The 24,008-nt window shown below is 48.1% G+C and overlaps 1 protein-coding gene across 1 annotated transcript in view; it reads left to right on the top strand.

Moving 5' to 3' along the window:
• Window positions 1-22,292, top strand: part of USP31 (ubiquitin specific peptidase 31) — an 82,237-nt gene extending 59,945 nt beyond the window's left edge. Inside the window, exons 2-16 of the mRNA XM_031555778.1 lie at window positions 4,853-5,167; window positions 5,619-5,707; window positions 6,791-6,883; window positions 7,530-7,665; window positions 8,155-8,299; window positions 9,077-9,260; window positions 9,759-9,870; window positions 10,443-10,537; window positions 11,031-11,108; window positions 11,499-11,628; window positions 12,861-12,980; window positions 13,155-13,380; window positions 14,157-14,315; window positions 15,023-15,175; window positions 15,680-22,292. Coding sequence (XP_031411638.1) covers window positions 4,853-5,167; window positions 5,619-5,707; window positions 6,791-6,883; window positions 7,530-7,665; window positions 8,155-8,299; window positions 9,077-9,260; window positions 9,759-9,870; window positions 10,443-10,537; window positions 11,031-11,108; window positions 11,499-11,628; window positions 12,861-12,980; window positions 13,155-13,380; window positions 14,157-14,315; window positions 15,023-15,175; window positions 15,680-17,217 — 3,573 coding nt within the window. The 3' untranslated portion in view covers window positions 17,218-22,292. The remainder of the gene's footprint in view (window positions 1-4,852; window positions 5,168-5,618; window positions 5,708-6,790; window positions 6,884-7,529; window positions 7,666-8,154; window positions 8,300-9,076; window positions 9,261-9,758; window positions 9,871-10,442; window positions 10,538-11,030; window positions 11,109-11,498; window positions 11,629-12,860; window positions 12,981-13,154; window positions 13,381-14,156; window positions 14,316-15,022; window positions 15,176-15,679) is intronic.
• Window positions 22,293-24,008: the final 1,716 nt, after the last annotated feature.

The raw sequence follows: 24,008 nt of genomic DNA on the forward strand, positions 1-24,008 counted from the left end.
CACGTGCCGGGGCCGCGGTTAGGCTGACGCCGAAGGAACGGGTTCTGTCCCGCGCTGCTCCGCGTCCCACAGCTACCTGGGCGCTCCCATCGTTGGACGCGGAAGGTTTGTTGCCGCTTTGGGTGCGCTTGAAATGCTCGTGGCTGCCCGTCCCTCAGGAGGAGCAGAAGCCCCGGACCCGGTGCGGCAGCCAGCCTGTTGATTTCCACTGCGCGGTGAAGCCACCGGCGGCTCCGTGACTGATGCTGGAGGTGCCCGTTTTGCTGTTTCATGCCTGTCGTGCCGTGGTGCCCGGCTGCGGCTTGCTGCTCTATGGGGCTGCTGGCATGGGAGGGGGCCCTGAGCCCTCTGTCCCACCACCGTGCTGCTGGGGCGTTGTGGGCTCTGCCCTGGCTCTGGCTAGCACAGAGCCCTGTAGCAGGTGCACTCTGCAGCTGTGGGTCAGAGGCACCCTGTTGGAAAAAGGAGGCCCAGCATCTGGTGGGGTGCCACCCACCCCATGGCTCTGCTGGAGCTGCCCCCCAACTTGTGAGGGCTTCCTGGCAGCAGCAGGTGTGAATTTCTCATGGGTAATGATGAGAAGCTTGAGAAGGCAAAGCTGTCTTTTACCAATACAGATGATAAAGGGGAGAGCAGAGCAGCCCTGAGGCCAAGAAGCGCTATGTGCAGGCTTGGAGTAGAGGTGCTTGGATAGGAGTGGCAGAACAAGAAGGGAAACAGAGCCATGTATTCAGCTCAGCCTGTGTTCCAAGTTCTTCTAATCGTGGAACTTTCTTTGCCCACTGACTGCCATCACTGACAGTAAGTGAGTACCTGCCTGGTCCGTGCTGGGGGAACTGGAGCCATCAGATCCCCCTGCTGGGTCCCAAAGCCTCATACTGGGGGTCTGGTGCAGGTGGTCCCCAGGGCTGTGCCCAGGGTTAGCTCACAGCGACCTCGGCATTGCGGTGAGCGTGCAGCTGCTTCTAACTGGGGTCAGTTACTTTCAGTAGTAAATGAATGCCTCTGAAGACAGTTAAGTAGCATGAACCTGCTATTAAATTTACTGTTCTTAATTAAAGCTTTCTTCAGCAGGTTTGCATGGTTTATTTAAAGGTGTAAGCAAGAAGCTTACATGTAATGAAGGTGAAGGTTGGTGCTTTCGCTCTGGGAACCGCTGTTTTCCCCATGAGAACATCCCTCAAAGCCTGTTTCTTTTCTGTTTGAAATGGTGAGAAGTGTTTTCAGGAGTCATTCTGCACCTTCACTCCATTGGCAATACTGACAATCACATTTATTTGCTGCTCGCAAAGCTCTTTAGGCAGTGCTTAGCAGTAGGTGTGGGGGATTTTTTTGATAGTGCTGGGTATAATGGGGTAAAGACAGTTTCTGACCTCAGTGCTTATCTGCAGGTGCTAAGCGCCTTTTAGGATACAGGATAAGTATTATCTCCTGGCTTGTTCTGACATCCGTTGGCTTTGTTCTTGGGGGCAGAGAAGATGGTGCTTCAAGGGAAAGCCTCTCTGGGTCATTCAGGATGGAGACCTTTGGGGTTGATGTGGGAGGGGCTGTGGGTGAGGGGCTGTTGTTTCTCCACGAGTTTCCCAGGAGGAGATGCTCCACACTGCGGTAGAGGCGGCAGGTGCAGCTTTGGGTGACCTCCCCTCCGGCCTCATACTCTTTCACAGTTGTTTGAGCAACCACTTTCTCCTGGTGTGCAGTGGTTTTTATTTTCCTGCCTGAACAGAACCGCTGCTTTCATAACTGAGGCCAGTATTGCAGCTTGCGCTTCCTTTTTCCCTTTGTGATGGTGTGACAATAGCAGCAAACACACATTGTGTCAGCAGTAGCCGTGCTTGGGGCTCGTTGTTTGCAGGGCACCATCCCGCTCTCCCCCAGAGCTCTGTCCATCAGCTGCAGGGACAGAGGCCCTTTGTGCCAGGGACAGGGGAGCTGCAGGGGGAGAACTTCTGTTGAAACTTACTGGGCTTGAAAATTGTATACCCGTACCCGGATCCTCTGCTTTTGTCTTTCCTGGAGTTGTGATCTCCTGTGGATGCTGAAGTTATTTGCTGTTCTCAGGCTTTCCTCATCGCTAGGCTGGCTGCACAATGGAGCACTCTGTTGTTCTCCAGGGCCCTGCTGTACTTGTGCTGCCCCGGTTTCTTTTCCTGCCCTACAAGATGGAACTGCCTGTAGTGTGTACAGCAAATACAGCAGAGCCATAGGAACGGGATGGAGTTGGATTATCGGAATTAGATCTGGACCAAAAGCAAATCCCTGTTAGTGGAGCAGGGATTATTGTGCCAAGTAAATATTGCCTTTTCCATTTTTTTTTTTTAAACCTCTGCAACCAGTGACAATTAATAGTAGCAGTGTGTAACTTAGTTTTACAGTGTTGGTGTTTTGGAAAGCTCTTGGTGTAAATATTGTGCTTGGGATGAGTGGTCCATCGGCCGTGTTTCATTTCTGTGGGATTCTGAATGTCTGCAACCTGTGGAGCAGCTCCTATGGACACAGACAGTCTTTGGCCCCCTGCTCTGAGAGAGGAGGGCAGTGGTGCTTGAGCCCCCTGCTGTGACCTGGCCCCATGGTTCCCGTGTTCCTCGAGCAGGCAGAGCTGGGTGCTGTGGGGTCTTGAGGTGCTTGCCCCAGTTCAGCCCCTGTTCTTCTGTTGGCATTGCCCATCCCTCCTTCCAGCTGCAGTCCCCGTGTTCCTGCTGTGTGGTGCCACTGCCCTGTGTCTGGGTGGCTCTCCTGGCTGCTGTGCCCTCTGCAGCGGGTCTGTGTCAGCACTGGGTCCATGACCCCCATGGTGGGTCCAGGACCCCCACTGACCATGGTTGCAGGTGGCCTTGGCTCTGTCCCCAGGGCTATGGACGGCTGCCACGTTGGAGCTGTTGTTTCCCAGGTTTTGCTTTCCCTACAGGGGAAATCTTTCTTTGAGAGGGGAAGTTGCCATGTTTGTGCGTGTGACCTCTTTGTGAGGTGTCTGTTTAGAAGCTACCCAAACACAAAGCTGTCTGTGGGATTTAAAAACAACGCAATCTCTGCCCAAGCCCAACTTCACAATGTTCAATGACAGACAAATAATAGGCTCTTTCCTGCTCACGTGTGTCATTGTTTCAGGGCTGTCATGAGCCAGTTCCATCCGTTCGTGTCCACAAACCTTTCAACAGCTGCTTCCTACCAGAGGCACACTGGAAAACAGCGGGCTGACGTTTTCCCTTCAGTTGTCTTTGCCACCTGGAAGAAAAGCAGCAGCAAAGGAGTGTCCGGTGGTTCAGCGATGCTTGGCTTTATTTATACCATCTATTTAGAGCAATAGATGATTAAACTTTCATTGGGCTGATAAAAATGATAATGCATCTTTGCTGTAAATCAGCTTTATGCACAGGGACTTGTTTGATTGTGGGGTGCTTGTATTAGGGGGCTGGATATCTGCGGTCAACACAAGTTATGATTTCCCCTTTCTCTCTTCTAGTAGTTCTGCTTCCATTCAGGGTTTCTGAGTGCTGGGAGGATCTCATCCTGTTGGCTGAGGGTGGTGGGTCCCCAGAGCCCATTCCCACACTGCTGCTCACAGCTGGAGCAGCTGCACTGCCCTGTGAGATGGAGCTTGGTGGGATGTGCCACCTCTGCTTGCAGCCCAGATTAGGGGCAGGGGATTAAAGGCTAGGAGGTTGGTGGATGTGCTGTTCTTAATGTGTTTTTATGCATGTTTAAACCATTTGCTTCTTAACTCCGTATTTGCAGCCAGTCACAATCGCTGCTGCTTTATTGCATGGTTCAAGCAAGAACAAATCTGCTTGTAGCAATGGCAGCAGAAAGCAGGAGGAGCGGTTTGGGAGCACAGACTGCAACCTACAGGCAGCCCTTGGTGCACACAGGATCCAGCACCCAGGTCTTTGCCAGAGCCATGCCAGTGGTGCTGGGAGGGGGCAGTGAGAAATCAGTCCTTGCTGGAAGTCCAGAGCTCCTTGGCACTCAGGGTGCTCTTACCTTCAGCCCTGTCTGGAGTGGCTGTTCCCCAGACACTGCTCACTGCTTTAGCTCCACGTTAGTATGTTTGAGCTGGTATGGTGCTGGCCCTTGTGCCTGCAGGGACAGGAAATCCCCTGTCAGAAGGGCATGCACATGTGTAATGAGAGCAGATTATTTCTGTTTTCCCTTATTTTGCTGCCTTGAGGCAGGTGGACGGATTATAGAGGATAGAGAATATATGTCTGTCAGTCCTTCTCTGTCTTTCTCATCACCTCTCCCTTCTGGTGACCCCATTTTTAGAGGGATAAAGCAAGCAGCCCATCCCCCTTTCTCAAATCTGTTGTGAAGTCTGATTAGAGAAATGAAGGAGGTTCGTGGTAGGCATGCAGCGTGTCTGGTGCTGCCAGGGCGCAGGGCTGCTCTGCCTTTGTGCTGCACACGGCTGGTGCCAGCATTGTGTCACTTCGGTGTTCCCTGTGTCCCTGAAGAAGCAGAAAAAGCTGTTTTTTGTTTTTCTCTGCAGCAGGGGTTGCTTGCTCCTCAGTTTGTAACTTTCCAGGGTCAGCTCATCATGTCCTGTTATTTCAGAGAGCATTCAGTCAGGGTGCCTGGTGCTGGTGCATGGTTCCTGTCCCCTGGGTCTGTCCCAGTGCTGTAGGGAAGGTGAAAGTGAGATCAAGGGGCTGCAGCACAGGAAGCACCTCCTGATGCTGATTGCTTATGGGGAAAGATGATTCTGAGCCTCTTGACTTCTGCATGGGGAGGAAGAGGCACGTGTGGCCTGGCTGAGGCTCAGCGCAAATGTCAGCATTGTGAAAGGTGTCCCGGAGCTGCAGGGCAGGGGCAGACTTTTGGAAGTGCAGATTTTTGTTGCTGGTGAATTTTCAAGCCGTTCCCATTTGCGTCCGGAAGAAAAACAGATTTGAGCAAATCCCTTGGGCGTGCTGGTGTACTCCTGAGATGGCTTTTCTGGAAATTCAAGTGTAAATTACATCCTCAGACTCTTGAAAGCTTATCCGGAGTAGTGCCAGTTGTCTTACTGCATGCAGTCTCTGTTCCTCTGCAGAACATTGTGTCCAAGAATGCCATGCAGTACCGTGGGAATGCCCAGCACGACGCGCAGGAGTTCCTGCTCTGGCTTCTAGACAGAGTCCACGAGGATCTGAACAACGTGGTGAATTACAGCGGCATGCCTCCACTCAAGGTAAGAGATTCTGCTGAGAGCCTACGTGGGAGATCAGCTGTCACTTTGCATGCAGTCTTTCTCTTCAAAATCAAATCCGCCTGTTGGCGCCTGAACTCCGTTGGTTCAAATGAGACAAAAGCTTGGGTTCAAATACTGTTTGTTTCTGGCCCTGTGAATGTAGCTAGCTGTTTCAGTAATCCCTGGCACGGGCTCCCTGACGCAACCCTTAGAGAATGCTGACATGCAGAGGAAATGCTGCCAGCCTTGCATCTGGTGCAAGACCCCTGCCTGTCCTGCAGTCACGGGGCCCTGACAACCGGTGTGGGCAGAGAGCGCTGCTTAAAAATCTTGGACGCTTTTCCTGATGTTTCTGGTCAGGGAGGGCACAAATTTGGCTAGGAGTACTGGAGTCAGCTGGTGCACACCTACACACTTGGCTATGCTTCTGGGGTTTCTTCTTTTCTTTTAGCCACCGCTGGAGGATGATGTGCTCCTCGAGGGACCAGCCTTTCCCATCAGTAGTACTTTCGTACAGGAACTCTTTCAAGCTCAGTACAGGTATGACATTTTGTAAATTCTGAGGCATTATTACATGCACTAGTGACCCCAGTTTAATTTTACTCTGACACTAGCTTGCTGTACAGTTGGGACTGCTAACATGTTTCTGAATTTTTGCTGAATAAAAATTGAACTAGAACCTTTCACCAGAAGGGAGAGAGAAAGAGTTTGATTACTTGAAATTTGGTATATTCTACGGTATGTACCCCTTTGCTGTCTGCCCTGACATGTCCTGAAAACAAGGCAGTGCTGAACAGAGCAAAGGCCCGGGGTGCTCACTGCTGTGAAGCTCAACCTGCCTGTTCAGAAGCAAGAGCCTGCAGCAAAGTGCAGAGGTGCCTGGAGGCTGCTGGGAAGTTGCAGATGGATCCCGAGCACCTTGCAGTTCTTGTTATCTGGTGCTTGGGAATCCTGAGTTGAATCCTTCAATGTCCCTTCAGGTTATTCCTGTGAGTTTCTCTTACTTCTGGGAAGTAAGCTTTCTAATTTCAGAAGTAGTGCAGAAGTAATTCCAATGTTCCTCACTGTCATGTATCTGTGCTGCTATAGGAACTTGAATTACTCCCCAGTGCTTGCCAGGTTTTCCTCTACAAAGGAGAAACTTTGTCTAGTGTAAAACACTGCCAGTGTAAGGTGCAGGTTGATTTGGAAGGAGACGTGTTGTTGGGAGTTGTCCTCTTCTGAGTAAGAAATCTTTGCTCCTGCAGTGCTGACTGTCACAGTCTCCTTCCCATCACTTCACCTCCCTTCAAAGAGAAAATCCTTTCAGGTCTTTCACATTGGAGTTGCTGTTGGTGAATTATTAATCTTGGAGTGATGCTTATTCAAAGCCCAATTCAGTGTCTTGAGTGAGGTCTTTTCCTTGCGTGCCCTGTAATGAACTTTCAAGCTAATTACTTTGAAATGATCTAGAAATTCAGTACCCTTCTCTTACAGCAATTATGTCTGTTCTGTCTCTGTGCCGAGCCACTTTGTATAGAGGAAGAAAAGTGTGGCACATGGGGTTGGTTATTTATGATGTGATTATTTATCTGTTCCTGATGAAATGGTGTATAACTGTTCTGTTACTGGTGTTTCTACCAGGTCCTCTCTGACGTGCCCTCATTGCCAGAAGCAGAGCAACACCTTTGACCCTTTTCTTTGCATCTCTCTGCCGATTCCTTTGCCTCACACGCGGTATGTGACATTGTCTTGAAGTGTATGTTGCCTGTTTCCCACGTAGCAATGAGACACCTGTTTATACAATGGGTAGTTGAGCTGTGCAGCTCCTTTATGTGATGCTATGGATGCCGCTCAAGAAGCAACAGAACAAAGAATTGAAAGAAAATACGGAATAGGAAGATGTCCTGTTTGGTTCAAAATCCCTGCTCCACCACTAAGTGGAGGCTGAGTGGGCTTTCCGGGGAAAGTTTCCTTGTAGGCTCAATTCTCCATTGTGCACTTTAGAGGTATTACTTGTGGTACTGCTGGAGGCAGGACTTAGTTTTAAGAGACAACTTGGAAGAGCTGTCCTTGTGGTTGTGGCAGCAGCTCTCTGAGTGCACTAAGCTGTTCCTCTGAACTGACCTGTTACAGGATCCTTGCTGGAAAATTAGATTGTCTTGCAAGAGGGTTTTACTTTTAACTTTGTGCATTTTTTTCAAGACCTTCTGCTTGTAGGAACAAGTAACAGCAGCATATATAGTAAAAGAGGTCTTTGGAAGTCAAACGAGTTTGCGTGGCCCTGCAGCTGCAGCCTGGGAGCCTCTGGTCAGGCTGCCCCCCCTCCGGGTGCTGTAAAGCCTGTGCCTGAGGTCCTGTGACCTGTCTGTGCTCTCTGCAGGCCACTCTATGTCACTGTGGTGTACCAGGGGAAGTGCTCGCACTGCATGCGCATCGGGGTGGCTGTACCCATCGCTGGCACAGTGGCCAGGCTGCGGGAGGCTGTGTCCTCAGAAACCAAGATACCCACTGAGCAGGTAAGGGCTGGTCTTGCCTGAGCTCTCCTGCTAAAGGCGGCCAATACCATGGCATTCATCCTGTGTGCACGTGGTGTTGGATGCGTAGAATTGCGATTCGCAATCCATAGCAGTATGGTGATATCCTGGATCCTGCTTCTTCCTGTGGGTTGACTTCTTGAAGTCTAGTGATGTTAGGATCAGTGCAGACTTTGCGCTGTCCTGCCTGATAACCCTGTGGTTCCTATGTATCAGGGAACTGTCGGGCACCTATGGGCACAGGAAGTGTTCCAAGAAGGCTGTCAGATCCCACCAGATTCCCTGCATGCTGCCATTGCCTTGTCTTCCATTCTGTGACTGCCCTCTTCCCTGCTTCTTGCTCTGGGCCAGCACATGGATACTTTGAGGAATGCACTCTGCAGCAGGCAGCCCGTGCTGAGAGAGAGATGGGGCAGCTCAGCAGGACTCGACAATGGTGGCTTCATGGGTTTTTGCTTCTGCTGGCTCTAGATTGTGCTGACGGAGATGTACTACGATGGGTTTCATCGTTCCTTCTGTGACACTGATGACCTGGACACAATTCATGAAAGTGACTGCATTTTTGCCTTTGAGACCCCGGAAATATTTAGGCCTGAGGGTATCCTTAGTCAGAGAGGTAAGTGGAGAACACTGGTTCGTGCCCACCCCAGGTGATTAGATGAGAGAGGTTTGATTTTTGGAAGAGAACTTACTCAATAATTTATGTCCTACAAATAGTCAATTATCTGGTGTATTGATTTCGGCTCGGGCTTTGTCCAGTCTTATTCCAGTAGGTGTAATGGTGGTGCCAGCTGGGAGGTTATCAGGAAGTGATGTACGTGACTTTCTTCCTCTTCCTGGGCTTGTTCTGCAGGCCTGGCTGGCTTAATTCAATATCTGTTTAGTTTTCGTTTAAAGGTCTTCTAAGGACCAGATCAAGCCACCAAAATCATGTTATTTAAAATCAGATTGTCAATGATGAATGAACAGGCTCAAGAATGAGCAAGCACTTTTCTCTATTAAAGCTCAAGAAATGCAGTTTTTCTATCTCTCTCTCAGAGAAAGGGAATAATTGCATCCTGGGTGGACAGAGGGTAATCAAAGGTAAATTTTCCTATTGAATGTAACAAGTAGAATTTCTGTCACTTCAGCTTTTCATGCAGGCAGACAAGCTTATGAGTATTTGCACAAATTACTGTGAAAAATCAGTTAGGTGAGCACTTGCATCTAATTTATCTCTATAAAGAAGTAGTCACCATGAAAAGTAATTGCTCTTTGAAGCCTTTGTGTTAGTCTAATAAAAATGGTGAGTCTCTATTCCATACTGACCTGCTCCCTGATGCCCAGAGAAGGTTTCCCAGAGGGGCACACATTGTAAATGACATAATGAAGTAATTCATTTCTACTTCTTCAGGAATACATGTGAACAATAACCTGAATAACTTAAAATATGGCACTGAACACTCACGAACAGTATCATACTCTCAAGGAACTGTGGTGTCTGGAAAACTGGAACAGTCCTCTACGAGACAAGGAGCAAATGACAAGATTGTCTTGCTGGTGTGTAATAGAGCATGCACTGGACAGCAGAGCAAAAGGTGAGTGCCAGGTTCCCTGTCAGGTTGACTGCTGTGGCTGTTGCCTGAATGACCTGTGTTTTCCTCACTGAATAGTGAAAACAGAAGGTGCAGCAGGGCCAGTTCACACTCCTAGCTTCCATTAAGTGCTAAATATATTGATCAAAACTCATTAATGAATGCAGTGAATCTTCCTAATTTTGAGTTTAATGTGGCCTAGTGTTACTGAGAAGTGGTGAGGACAGCCCCATCAAGATGTGTGACCTGCTGGGGAGCCACATGTTTTGGGAAACAGCAGGCACGTCTGCTCATGTTCAACAACAGCTAGAGATTTTAAGTGCATTCAGTTGTGGGTGAAAGCCAGAAGTGAGCTTGGCAAAGCTGTATTGAATGCCTTGTTTCTGAGGAGTTTTGTAGGAGCAGAGTGGGGAGCAGAGTGGCACTGTCCTAATTTGGGGCCTGGGTTGCTGAAAAGGATGATCTTTTAATTTCTTCCTCAAATGCTTCTCTATTTTCTAGGTTTGGCTTGCCCTTTGTGTTGCATTTGGAAAAAACAATTGCTTGGGATATTCTGCAGAAGGAAATCTTGGAGAAGATGCAGTATTTCCTGCGGCCTGCAGCCTGCTTGCAGGTGAGGCATATGGCTCAGTTTCTATGGCGTGTCCTGTGCTGTGTGATGGCCTGATCAGGAAACCTGGTTGCTGGAAGCACTGCACGTGCTGTGCTGATGCCTTCCCATGTTTGTTTGTGCAATAATGTCCAAGTCACTTATACTTTTGTCTGCTTTGCTGAGTGTTCCAGGTAAGAGTAAACTGGTCAGGTGAAGAAATTACATGCTTCACTTTCTTCCTTACTCCCAAGAGGCACTTGAGAAATAAATGCTGCTATCTGCACTGGAAATTCCCTGGCTGGTGGTGCTTGCCCTAAGGAAAACTGCAGAGTTTGCTTAGTGGTTGCGTGTTTCTGCTGAGAGCTCCCTCTGTGCAGTGATGAGAAGGGGCAAGCTTGTCTGATCACTGCAGAGGAGGTCTGGAGGCATGGAATACTAGCTGCTGTCTGCACCCCTCTGCTAGCTGCCTGGCATAGCTGGATCTTGGGCTCTCGTGTAAAATGTGTTCTGAGTTAAACTCACTGTCTGCTTATGTTGGGAGCAAGTTAACTTGTATTGGAGTCATTCACGTGGCTTCTGCTGTCTTGCTGCAGGTCTGCCCATTCAGCTTGCGAGTGGTCAGTGTTGTGGGCATAACGTATTTGCTACCTCAGGAGGAGCGGCCCCTCTGCCATCCAACAGTGGAAAGGTAGGTGGTGCTGCTCCTCCTGGGTGGGGAGAGATTTGTCAGCTAGGAGCTGGAATGCAGCCACGGGGAAAGGGGTAGTCCTGGTGCAGATGTTTGCAGGGGAATCAGGAGCAGAGGAATAGCTGGGTGTCCTCAAGGAGTTGTCAGGATTGCTCAGTGGTGTGCCTTGCCATCTGGAATCTGTCCTCCTTGCAAATGGAGAAGGGAATGAAAGCATCCCCCACAGTTTTTTTTCTTTTTTGACTATTCTTCAGAAGATTTTTTTTCTTGATACTTCTTTCATAAATAAGCATACATTCATTTCCAGAATTAAGCACTTAAGTAAATACAGTTCTCTTTTTGCCAAGCTTTTTGCTGTGTGAATTCCTTTTCTCATTTTAAACTTGATCTGGATGGCAGTGAGGAAGGCAAAGGGAGACAAGTTATATATGTATGGAAGATAATGTAGGTGTTAGATTCCAACATGCTCTATCTTGTGTCTGTTCTTCTGCAGGGCATTGAAGTCATGTGGACAGGGGGGAACTGCTCATGTGAAATTAGTCGTAGAATGGGACAAAGAAACTAAAGATTTGTAAGTATGAAATAGAAAGCTGTGAAGTGTGTTGACCTCTGGCTTGTGGTAGATCACACTGTGTGAACTGGGATCTCCCAGGAATCCCAGGGCTCTGAATTACAGAGCTTGTGGCTCCTTCCCTCAGGAATTATATTCACTTGAGATATTCTGTGGGCTGTGAGCAGCGTTGTCCATCTGAGATAAACTGCAGTACATGCCACCAAAGCTGTCTGCTCCTGTGTTCAGTTGTGTTCCTCTGGTGGGATCTCTTTCCAGGCAGTTCTTGCTCACGTGTAATAACACAAATCCAGGAAAAAGCTGCTAATTCTACTTGCATTTCCGCAATGGCTCAGTAGCAGCAGGGGAAGCAGGTGGCTGTGCTGGTAAAAATGTGTTGTATCTCTGCAGCTTGTTTGTGAACACAGAGGATGAGTATATTCCAGACTCTGAAAGCGTCCGCCAGCAGAGAGAGCTTCATCACCAACCTCAGACCTGCACTTTATCTCAGTGTTTCCAACTGTATACCAAAGAGGAGCAGGTAGGACCTGATTGTATGGCAGCCATGTCTCTGAATGTCTGGTTGGTCTGCGTGCTGCCTGAATGCCATACTCAGCAGAGTAGCTGTTTTCTGCAAGAACTGATTTGTTGAGGCAGGAGAATAAATTTGTTAACACAGCACTAGTTAGCAGTCCTGCTAGCAGTTTTTCTGCAGTGAGGAGAAAGCTGAGGGCAGTAATGTTCCTTCTCCACCCCTGATGTTTATCATTGCAGAACAGAAGTGCAAGTTCCTGTTTCCTCCTGTGAAACAGCAGTGTCTTTTTCTGGCATACAGATAAAGGATTAAAACACTGTGGCATCTTCATGGGAACGTGCTGCTCTGTCTTGGAGCAGTTATGCTCTCCCAGTGCTGAGTGAAGCAGCAGCAGGCTCGAGGCAGCCTGTGCTGAGCAGGGTCCTGCAGCACAGTCACCCAGGGACTGGACTCTGTGTGGCTGCTCTACTCCTCCAGCTCAGCTCTTGATGTGAGGAGGTGAAATGGGCAGAAGCAGTAGTGTGCCGTGGGGCAGACTTGAAATGGTTCTGATCTGGAACATGCAAGTGATCTGTGTCCCTTTGACAGAGGTCTGTAACCTGCTGTAAAAAGAATTGGTCCCTGAGGTGAATTGTGGACCCCTGATTGAGCTTTAATTATTTTGGATCCCCTCTGGTCGCTTCTTTCAGAGGTGAAAGAAACATTGTTTGACAGCTTTATAGCTCTCTGCCTTCTGAATTTTCTGACCATGGGGCTCTGGATGGAGGTGCTTGTCATGCTTGTGTATTTGAAATGATACGTTCTCCTTGGTGAACAGTGCAAATTTCTGCAGCTTGTAAGTCTGGGCCATTGGGACATAAGGAGTAAAAGGATTCTCAGAGGGCAGCACGGTGTCAGAGATGAAATTTGAAGTATGCCAGTATTCCTTTTGTTCAGATGCCTTTTCTGCTGCTGGTTTTCTTGTGAGGATAACTCTACTCAGGCTTCTTTTATTTTTTGTTCATTTCTAAGGGACTGTGGGCTTTGAAAGGTGGAAATGACTAATGTGCACAGCAGCTATAGGTGAATTCTGCCTTGCTGTTTTGAAAGGCATCACTTAGAACCCTGAAGCTTGATGAATGCTGGAGGGTAGTTGGGATTTGTGGGTCGGTGCCTGTGCTGAGCCTTGGTCAATGAAGAAGCAGTGGCTGCTGCCTTGGAATTTGAAACTAATACCAGCTTGTGCCTCTTCCTTGTAGCTTGCCCCAGATGATGCATGGCGATGCCCACACTGCAAGCAGCTACAGCAGGGTAGCATCACGCTGAGCCTCTGGACCTTACCTGATGTTCTCATCATACACCTCAAAAGGTTTAGGCAGGTAAGGATGGCTGCAGTGATGCCGGAGGACTGCTTGTTTAGCCACAGAGTGACCTGACAAGAGCACCTCTTCAGCAGCACTGCTTGTTCCTGTGCATTTCTCTCCTGTTTTTGTTTTCCTCAAGGACTGTGGCCTTGCTATCACTGAAGTTCATGCTGTCCTCTCTTTGCACAGGAAGGAGACCGAAGGATGAAACTTCAAAACATGGTTAAATTTCCCCTGAGTGGTTTGGACATGACCCCTCACGTTGTTAAGCGCAGTCAGAGCAGCTGGAGTCTGCCATCCCACTGGTCACCCTGGAGGCGACCTTATGGTCTTGGGAGGGATCCTGAGGACTATATCTATGACCTGTACGCAGTCTGTAATCATCATGGCACCATGCAAGGGGGACACTATACAGGCAAGTTCCCTGCAGTATTATGTCCTTTCAGAAAGAAAACAGTTATATTTTTCTATTGTCTGTGGCTTCTTCCTCTTCTTAAACAAAATGACCTAAGTCAACTCAGAAGGGCTCACTATGTAATACTGGAGGGATAACTTTTATGACTCTGAGAAGTGGAACAATGCCTTTAGACCCCATAGATCCTACTGTACATTCATTTCTGCACTATTTTCCCTTGGGAGTAATATCACCATGTTTCAAAAATGTTCTTTCCCACTTCTGTAGTTGCAAGAGACTATTATAAAGAAGCATTTGCACATTGCCTCTGTGCACAGCCCATTTATGAATCCCTCTTTGCATTTTTCAGTAGCTCTGTGGTGGTTATAGGATCTGTATGTCTTCAGTCAGCACAGAAAATGTACATGTTTGTACTTCAGATGGATGCCTCTGGGCCACCTTGTCCTGGGTGGGCTCAGGCAGGAGGAGATTCACTGATGGAAGCAGTCTGCTGCAAATAACAGAACATGAAATGAGTGGAACCACCCCAAGTGGTGCTCTGTTCTGGGCAGCAATACTGAAAAAATGACATCCTGAAATGTGAGCTGTTTGTTGCATTCTGGTCATCTCAGGCTTCCTTCTTGCTAGTCAGGCTGGAAGAGGATGTGTTATATGAATAAATCCATTCCTTTCATTCTCCTCTGAGTCCATCAGAGTGCATAATTAAAGCACGACTTATCATACAGCAAACTTGAGAATTGTAGGAGTAAGGAAAGTAATGGTAATATTTCTCTCAGCATATTGCAAAAACTCGGTTGATGGCCAGTGGTACTGCTTTGATGACAGTGATGTTCAGCAGCTTTCTGAAAATGAAGTCTGCAAGCAGACAGCATATATTCTTTTCTACCAGAGACGCACAGCAATCCCATCATGGTCTGCTAACAGCTCTGTGGCAGGTAAGCCCTGTTGGCTTTGTTAGGAAGTGGTTATCGTTTGTTCTGCATAGAACTGAATAATTTCTCTGCTCAGCTCTGCTTATAGTTCAGCTCTCTGTCTCAGAGTTCACAGTGAGCTGGTATAAGTCCTCTGCTGTGCACAGGAGACATGGGAAGCTTCCCATGTGTTCTGCTCCCCTTACCTCTCTTGGCTAATCATGACAAGGGAGCTGTGGACATGGGGGAGCCCCTTCTGCTGCCATGTGCTCAGAGCTGCGTGCGTGGAAACCACCATGCTATAGCAGCGGGCCTGGTTCATTCCTACTAGCAGTGCAGCTGGTCTTGGGTAAGCAGCTGGCAGCTGAATGTGTTGATTTGGAATCTGGGGTGAGCGGGGTCAGGTAAAGGTCTGGTGACTTGCCTTTGGAAAGAAAAGGATTTGCACAGTGTTTTTGTGGCAGTTCAAGGACTGTCCTCTGCCTGTGTGCTGTGGTGTTAATTCTTTTAATTCGCAGCATGCTGGGACAAGTGTAATTGTCTCTTTTTGTTTGTGGCCATAACTGTGTGTGAATAGAGATTTATCACTTCTGTATCAGAATGCTGTGGCTACACGAGACAGTCCCAGATTGAAGCTGGTGTAGTACATGTCTGACACTGATCTTCCCAGGAGTTCACGTGTTCTGCAGCTTCGTGCTCCTGGCCTGATGTCTCTGTCCTATTCCTTGCAGGCTCCACAAGCTCCTCACTCTGTGAGCACTGGGTCAGCCGTCTTCCTGGCAGCAAGCAGCCCAGCATTGCTTCTGCAGCATCATCACGGCGTACGTCTCTGGCTTCGCTCTCGGAATCGGTGGAGCTGACTGGAGAAAGGAGTGAGGATGATGGTGTGTATTAACACTGAGGTGCACAGGGAGAGGGAGCTGGGTCCAAAAAAAAAAATTCTCAGGCTGCCAGTCTTTCAATTCCAAGATGCCTATGAGGGACAGTTCCTTTAGCAGCTGGGGGAGGTGGACACATGTTGAATTCTTTAGCTTTTGTGCAAGACAGTTATGCCTGAGACAGGTACACAGTGTGGTGTAGCTATGTCTGTCTGACTCTTTTAGGGAATGGTTTTGAACTAAAAGAGTGAAGGGAGGAAATTCTTTACTCAGAGGTAGCAGCCCAGAGCTGTTGATGCCCCATCCCAGGAGCTGCCCAAGGCTGTGCATGGAGACCTGGGCAGTCTGAATTGGTGGAGGGCAACCAGCCAATGGCAAGCTGTGGGGCTGAGGGGACTTTAAAGTTTCTTCTCAACCATTCTGTGACACTCAAGTTGCATCTGTGGATGGGTGACGTAAACTGACTGTGGGCTTGGCTTTAGTTGATGGCATTGCTTTCTTGCTCTGCAGGAGGTTTTTCAACTCGGCCCTTTGTAAGAAGTGTCCAGCGTCAGAGCTTGTCATCCAGATCTTCTGTCACCAGCCCACTGGCCGTGAGTGAGAATGGTGTCAGGCCCTCGTGGTCACTCTCTGCAAAACTGCAGATGCGCTCCAACTCTCCATCGCGCTTCTCTGGAGACTCCCCTGTACACACCTCTGCTTCCACCCTGGAGAAGATTGGGGAGGCTGCTGATGATAAAGTCTCCACCTCTTGCTTTGGCAGCTTGAGGAATCTCTCTAGCAGCTACTTGGAGCCCTGTGATGGTGGCCGGCGAGAGCATAAAGCAGCTCGCAGGGCCCCCTTGGCTGTCATGGAAGGGGCATTCAGGGAAGAGCCTGTTGTAAGGACATCGAGCTCAGATCTTTCAGATGGGCTTGGTAAGAGTTCTGAGCAGCCAGACAGGAGTCACCCTGCTTTGGATCCTTTTGATAATAACAATCAAATCGCCTTTGTTGATCAGAGTGATTCTGTGGATAGCTCTCCAGTCAAGGAGGTGAAAGCCCCCAGTGGGACAGGACTGGCTCCAGAGAAAATGGAGGGAACCCCAAAGAAGGCTCACAGCTCCAAGGGAGCTTCTGAATCAGACAGAATGAGGAAAGGAAGGACGGTCTTATCTACCCAAGAGACTAAAGTGTCTCGCTCTTCTCCTCCCCTCAAGAGTTCCCAGAAGGTTTCCCGGTCTAGGAGTAAAACCGATGCCTCTAGGGCCACTGGGCGACACGGGTCTCCTGCACCCACCCAGGCTAGGAAGGACCATAGCACCAAGTCTGCTGAGGTGACTGTCCCGTTGGCTCAACAGAAACAAAAGTCAGGTTCTTCTCCATCCTCCACAGCTGCCAAGAAAGCCGCATCAGGCTCATTGACTAAGGGCTCTTCTGCTGGGAAGAGCCGGACTTCAGAACGAAGCCTCAGCAGGGAGGGCTCTAAAATAAGCCTGGGGTCAGATAAAACAAGCGTTACCAGCAGTTCGAGAACAAGCTCCCCGCGGATCAGCCACTCCAGGAGTGACAGCAGGGCAGTAGACAGCAAGCACACGCGGAGCTCCTCAATGGCAAACCTGCGGTCTCCAAATGTTGGTATGCGTTCTGGTTTGAAGAGAGACAGCAAGTCGGAAGAGAAGGGATTGTCTTTCTTTAAATCAGCCTTAAGGCAGAAGGAGACCCGTAGGTCAGCTGACCTGGGAAAGACAACGATGCTCTCGAAAAAGGCAGCGGGTGGCAGCTCCAAATCAGCCAGCAAAAATGCGCTGGAGGACAAATCTGAGAAAGGTGGTGTCCCACCAGCCTCTCAAACCAATGCCAACGTTACTGCAAAAGAAAAACTTGTCCCAAAAGATGCCGCACCCAACAAACATTCTCTGCTATCCAGCCGCAAGTCCAAATCTTCCCTGCTAGATCCTGGAGCCCGGTCTCCTCCTTCCAGTGGCAAGCAGGCTGCAGACAAGCCACTGAAAAGGTTACCTTCCAGCATGCAGGTGTCTGTACGGCCTTCTATGGAACCTCAGTGAAATGCTGCAATCCAGGTGTCTTTTCTGCTGAGAAGCTAATTTATTCTGAGCTCTTTTTTTTTTTGTTCATGTGCCTAATGTATGTTTTGAGGAGAAGTTAACTGCAAGTTGTTAAAGCGCCTTTTGATTCTGCCATCAAACCAAATAGCCACAGGCAGCCAGCACTGATGCAAGTAGGCTAGCTGGAGTCGTCATTGAACGTGAATGCAGCTGTCCCATAGCACTTGTACAGGAGTCTCTCTGTAGGAAATGCATCAACTTCTTTCAGGCTCGAAGTCTGAAACCCAGTTGTACTGACACTGGTGTGCTTTAAGAACTGTGAACTGATACTCCTTTGGTCTCGTTCTGAGCAGGCTGTTTCCACATCGGATTGCAGCCTTGTTCTGAGCTGGGAGGATGCGAAGGAAACCAGACAGAAGAGACTGCCGCTGCTTATGCTCTCTCTCAACCCTTTCTCCCTACTCCCTTCCATTTTCAAGCTTTCTAAAGGGCAATATCTCAACACTAATGTTGTTTCTCAGGTATATACTCAGCCAGTATAGGAGGGACTAGCATTAGTGGATGGACAGAAAGGTACCTGTGTGTCTGCGTACGTGTGTCTTTATAATAGATACCATTCTTGCATTCCAACAGCAGAAAGATTTTTCTTTTTCTGCTTTTTTTTTTGTTGTTGTTGCTGTGTCTGTGGAGAGTTTTACATTGTTCATACCTAAGACAACCTTTAGCCTGTCCTCTTTAATTACTTTCTCTCTTCCAAAATCCTATACTAAGTGATGGAAGCCACTGAGCAGCAGCTGGTCACCAGCTTGTACCTGTGAGAGCACAGGGTGGAGGTCGTTACAGTGCCACGGGAAACTGCTGTCTTAGTGTCTGGATGGCAGTGGTGCTGTACAGAGCACCACTGTACCTCCTGAGAAGAAGCTTCTGTGCTTTGATGCTTAATTGTAGTGGTGTAATATGGCATCTGCTGTTTATAGGAGTAATATTTAGATAAGCAAAGTGTTGTCTCACCTTCTCTGCCTGCTCTGAGCGTGCCCTTAGCAAGCTGTCCCACGTGGGCTGCAGGTGCCTGGGTGCAGAGGAGCAGCCACGCTACAGAGCACTGCTGCACTCCTCCCTGCCTGGCCCTGGGGTGAAGCACTGCTGGGCCTTGTGGTCATGATGGGCTCTGTCAGGGGTAAAGCACTGCATTTGTGATGTCTTTGTTTACATGCCCTTCTGAAAGGGGAGAGTCCTCACACTCTTCAAGATTCCTCCTAGGAGGAGGATTCTTCTAGTCCTTTTATATACATGTGGTATAATTTTTTTTTTGTAATTCACTGAGTTTTTATTAATGCTCTGCATATCCTTTACATACAGCAGCAGCCTGTTGTGTGCTTGTCTCTCGGTGGGGTCCCTGCCTGCCTCCTTGAGCAAAGCTTCTCCAGGCTGAGCTGTGGGCAGCCCTGCTGGCACACCTCTGTTGGCACTGCGGCAGGTGGCCCTCAAACCAGCACTTCTTTCAGCTGGCCTCTTCCACCTGCACTCTTAGCTGCTGTTGGGTCCCTGCAAGGAGCCTCCCCTTGGGCCGTTGAGCACACGGTTGCTCCCTGATCCTCCTCTCGCCCAGCTCACTGCTTTGGAGCTCAGTGTGCTCAGTTTGAGGTGGCTGTCACCTTGGAGCTGAGGAGTTGGCCTGGGATGCCACAGAGCTCTGCTGGTGTGTGGCCGTGAGCCCACCTGCAGCACAGCCTTTGCTCCATCCCAGCTGTGCTCTGCAGGACCTACCTTTGTGCAGCACAGAAGCAATGCCAGTGACCTGCATGTTTTTACGATGTGTTGGACTCTGTGCCCTGGACTATTTTTAAGCCTAAACACAGCCATCTTGATCTAGTTCTTCTCCCATGCGTTGTTTCCTTCTCATTTAGTGCAGCAACAAGAAGCAAAGATTGCATTACTTGCTTCTTCCGTGTATAACTCGGATTATTCCTGGATTACTTTTTGTTGTATCCAGCGGATCAGATAGGACTTGCTTCACATTGTGGTACTTAAATTACTCCCTGTAATGTCAATATTGAAATACTTAAGATTTTATCTGTATTAAGATCTTGCACTGTGTTGGCTCTTCTCTTGTAACAACTCCTCTAGCAAGAATGTAATTCTGGAAGCTACTGCTAACTTGGTTTGATATCTTTTAATAAGACAGAACCTTGTTTTCTGTGCACTTTGCCATGGGACACTTGTGAAAGGTTATTTTTATCAAGTGACATTTTCTTTTCATGTCATCCATCTTTCACTGGAGAAGTTGAAACTGGAAGCTGGTTGTGTGGTTTTTGAGGTGTGTTCTGCTGATGCCTGTGCTGAAGGAAACTTGAAGCCATGTCCAAGCTGGCATTCTGCTGAGTGCCAGTTAGTGTGTCTGTGTTTGGGCCACGAGAGTAGTCATGAGAGCTGCTGGTTGGACAAAGTGGGGATGAGAAGTGGTGGTGCCAAGCATTCCTGTAGCTGAGGTTAGAAACAGTCCAATCTCTGCGTTGCTGTGAGAAGTCACCCAGTTCTTCTCTCTGCTTACCGTAGTTCCTGATGGCGGTCGCTGCCAGCTCCAGCACTGGCTGCTCTCTGCACGCTGCCTGTTTGGATCTCTGCCTGTCCCTTTGGAAACAGAAGCTGGAGTGCACCGAGTCATTGTGCTGTGAACAAGCATAGGGTGGGCTGAGCAGCTGATGCTGACAGTGCCCTCTTCTTCCCATTGATCTGTTGTCTTAGAGCACACTTTCTGGCTCAGGAGGGATTGACTTTGAGCATCCTCGAGCAAAGTGCTTTGATCTAGCAGGGTGCACTGGTAGTTCTTGTTGAATATAAGGTACACATCAGGCATGATGTGCAAAGCTTGCCTGTACGGGACCTGGAAGATGCAGTCCCTGTTCTCATGGCTTGTTGATTCTGTGAAACAGCAGTTTGGGAAGTAGCTGCCTGTTGCCACTCTGCATCGTCTGCTCCTCAGTGTCACAGATCCCCAGCAGCGTAGGAACTTCCTTGGATAGGAGAGGGCTGATGGATGTGGGCCCAGGAAGCAGCAGTGTTCCTGGTGGGTTTAAAGCCACACCTGATTGCTGTTAAAAACTATGGCTGCACTGGGGGTGAAGGGTAAACCTCTGCCCAGTGCCAGAGCTCTGCTGGAGTCACCTACAGAAGTTATTTTTACCCTTTTTGGGCTTTGTCTTTTGGATAGTGTTTAGTAGTGTACAAAATTATAAGCACATTTTCAATGATGTGTATTAAAGAGGCACCTTTTATTTGTATTAATCACATTTGATAGACAATTTGGTGCCTGCAGTTCTCGGTAAATTGTAAATGTCTCACTTTGGGTGTATAAATTGTTAACCCTTTCGAACTTATCAAAAATGGCTACGTTAAAAAACAAAATGCTTAGGATAGAAAATTAGCAGCTTAATGACAATACACTTACTCCACTGCAAGTGCCCTCATCCTTCCTAGCTGCAGAGTTGTTTGCTTTCCAAAGCTGAAACTTGAGCATGGTCAACCATTTTTTCTCAGTAACAAAGGCAGTTTTGCATGGCAGTTCTCTCGCTGTACTCAAATGCATGCACTTATTATCTATGCAAGCATCTAATATGAACCACAGTCCGTGCTTTCAGTACCCAGAGCTGCTCGGTGGGCACCAGAGCATGCTTTGACTCTGTGCTTCAGTTCCTTGGTGCAGTGCCGTGTTGGCACATAGGAGCATGTACCTGGTTTCCTGCTTTATTTGCACATCTTTGATTCTTTCCTTTGCAGAATTCGAGATAACTGACAAGGCTGGAGTGCAGCGTAATGTCAAGGGAATTTGAAACGTTGAAATGAGAACAAACTGGTTTTCTGTATTGGTTTTTTCCTTTTTTCCCTTTTTCTTTCTTTCTTTTTTTTTTTTTGTTTGTTTTAAAACAAGGCAATCCTGGTCAGCGTTCTGTATGTAGCCTGCTGCTTTGTGTACCTTTGCTGACACACTCCGGGTGGTGAGAAGGGGCTGTGGGCAGAGCCGTGCCCCCATGGGCCGTGCCCAGGGCTCAGCCATCATGGAGAGGGGTGGGAAATGACATTCCAATTGGTTTTGCTGTCATCTTTTTTTCTATCTTTGTCATTGCCTCCTAATCTGAAACAATTTGGCGGCATCCAACGTTACCTGTGGAGGGAACTGAAATTTAGTTTTAATCTGTGGTGAGATGAAAGTACTACTACGTGGTTTTCTTAACAAAAGCACCATGAAGCATCTACTATTAGGAGCTTTACTTTGTAAAATAAAGGTACGTGAAGACTTGCACGATATCTATCTTAGGCCTAAAGGTTTAGGAAGTCTTCTATTTATTTCAAGGCGATAGCACTCGGTTTACCTGCAGATAGTGTTTTTTACTCTAAAGACACAGATTAAAACTAAGTGTGAACACCAATCCTGTTTCACTCTAGGCCCTGCAGCACAATGTGCTGCGAGAAGGTTAGTGTTAGGCTTGTATGGCATTTGTGCAGTGCAATAAGCAAATATTTTTTAGGTGCTACATTGCCTTGGGTAGAGTGACACAAGGGAATACAGGCTACAAGCGGCTACATTATTTTCTTGTGGCCTTCCAAGTATTAATTTGTACAGATTTGCTCACCAACTGTGCCTCACCATTGGTTAAAATTGAATTTTAAGTCCTGTTACAAATGTAGTTTCTCCTCTGGACACAGCGTCAGATTTTACACTGGAATATCTATGGTTCTGAAAACTGCATGTCACATCACTGTACGCCGATACTGGGACGTGGGGCTTGCCCACACCTTTGATATTCTCTTCTGTATTTTAATGTTTTTGAACTGTACAGCAATCTGGAGAGCAGGCTGTCTTTACTTGGGATTGAACATTGTACCATAAATTTTAAATTATTTGAGGACAAGTGCATGAGACTGTGTTAATGCCTTTTATTATTTATTTGTATGTTTTATTATTCAAGGTGTATGCACTTTTAATATGCAGAATTTCTATTTTTATGTTTAAAAATCATTTTCTTTCAGAAAGAAGAGTGGGAATATGAGGAATTGGAATTCAGTGGAAAAAAAAAGGGGGGAAAAATGTAATAAAATACAATAAATTTATTACTAGGCCTTCCTCCCTGAGTGAGTGTTTTTCAGTCCTCTGTGGCTACCCCTCAGCACTGTCCCCTGGGGGTCGGACAGCCCTGCGCCCTGTGTCCCTGGGACATGCCTTGCTCCTAAACCTTGCTGCTTTCTGCCTGTAGCTGCACAGCACTGCATGGGGTGCAGCAGCCCCAGCTCTGCACAGTGCTGGCATCTTCCTGGGGGCTGCTGGGCACCACCATGGGGACCGAGCCCAGCACAGAGCCTAGTGCACAGAGGCTGTGCGTTACATCAGCTGGGAGGTAGTGTAAAAGATCTGGGCTTATATTAGTTATTAAGGAGCATAATTACTTGTATGGAAATGGGGCTGACAGATGTCATACTGAATCGTGGGGTCATCACTTATTTATAGGTGATTACATTAAACATATTAATATCGCCGAGGGCTTTGCAGGATTAGAGTTAATATATTTTTGTTTATTATATTTGCTGATATTTCTCCAATCCCCAAGGCTTTTTATGGCTGCCTATTAAACGGAGCCTGCGCTTCCCTTCATCTCGCTGGGAGGATGTTGGGGGCAACTGGAAGGCACGTGAGAACTTGGAGCTTCGAGTGATTAAATTTTATTGCTCCTTGTTTACGAGGAGTTGAGAAATGAGGTGGGGCAGGTGAGGGATCTGTGCCTAACAAGGGTAGGTCTGAGCCTGGGCTGGGGTTGTGCTGTGCTGGGGGGGCTGAGCATCGTATAGGGTCCTGGTGCTAGGTACTGTCCTGTGCCTGAGGCCTGGCCCTAAAGCCTGAGGCCTGGCCCTAAAGCCTGAGGCCTGGCCCTAAAGCCTGAGGCCCTGAGCGAGCTGGGGCACACCCCATGGCGTGCAAGTTGCACAACACGCTGTGTTCTGCACTGCTGCCTCTAGGCAGAGTGACACCAAGAGTTGGAGGCCATTGATAAATTATAACGTATTAGGCACTGTCATCAGTACCTCTGGACTCTTAAATTTTGTTCTAATTAGAGCATTGCTTTTCCTTCCTCAGCACTTTCTCCCCTCTGCTGCGTATCGATCCGCTCTCTGTGGGGATCTGACCAACTGTTGACAATTTATGATAACATAAACCCGCTCCCTCTTACAGCAAAAACAGCTTTTAATAAACCCGCTGACACTGCCTCTCTGTCAGCCTGACCCGGTTAGTGAATGGATTTGGCAGTTGGGGATTGGTGCCACAGCTGTTCTGTACGTGGGGACTCCAACGCTTGCAGGGTGCTCAGTTGTCATCGTATTTCATAACCACATCTTTAACTAATGGAAATCGGCGAGGCTGAGAGAGAGCTACCAAAGCTCAGCTGGACGTGGACACCTTTTCCACGTTAGTTTCGTCCAGTGGAAAAAGTATAGTAAGGAACAGCATGCCTGGTGTAACGACATGAGTTTCTTAACAAAGGAACGCAATAGGAGCGGCTGTGCATTAGTTACCATTGGGTCTGAGCCGATCTGTGATGAATTGATCCATCCTCGTGGTATTGAGTGCTTCTCAAACTATTCATCAGCCCCACGACAAATACCTCTGCCAGCCCTCGCTGACGTCCTGTTTTAAACACCTCTTCCAGGGCACCAGCGCGGAGCGGTGCCTGCCTGGGAAGCAGGGCCTTATCACTATTTAATGCGCTGCAGTTCTTGGACTAATCGAATATTTATAACGA

The sequence above is a fragment of the Meleagris gallopavo genome, chromosome 16, assembly GCF_000146605.3.
Source record: "Meleagris gallopavo isolate NT-WF06-2002-E0010 breed Aviagen turkey brand Nicholas breeding stock chromosome 16, Turkey_5.1, whole genome shotgun sequence".
Taxonomy (NCBI): domain Eukaryota; kingdom Metazoa; phylum Chordata; class Aves; order Galliformes; family Phasianidae; genus Meleagris; species Meleagris gallopavo.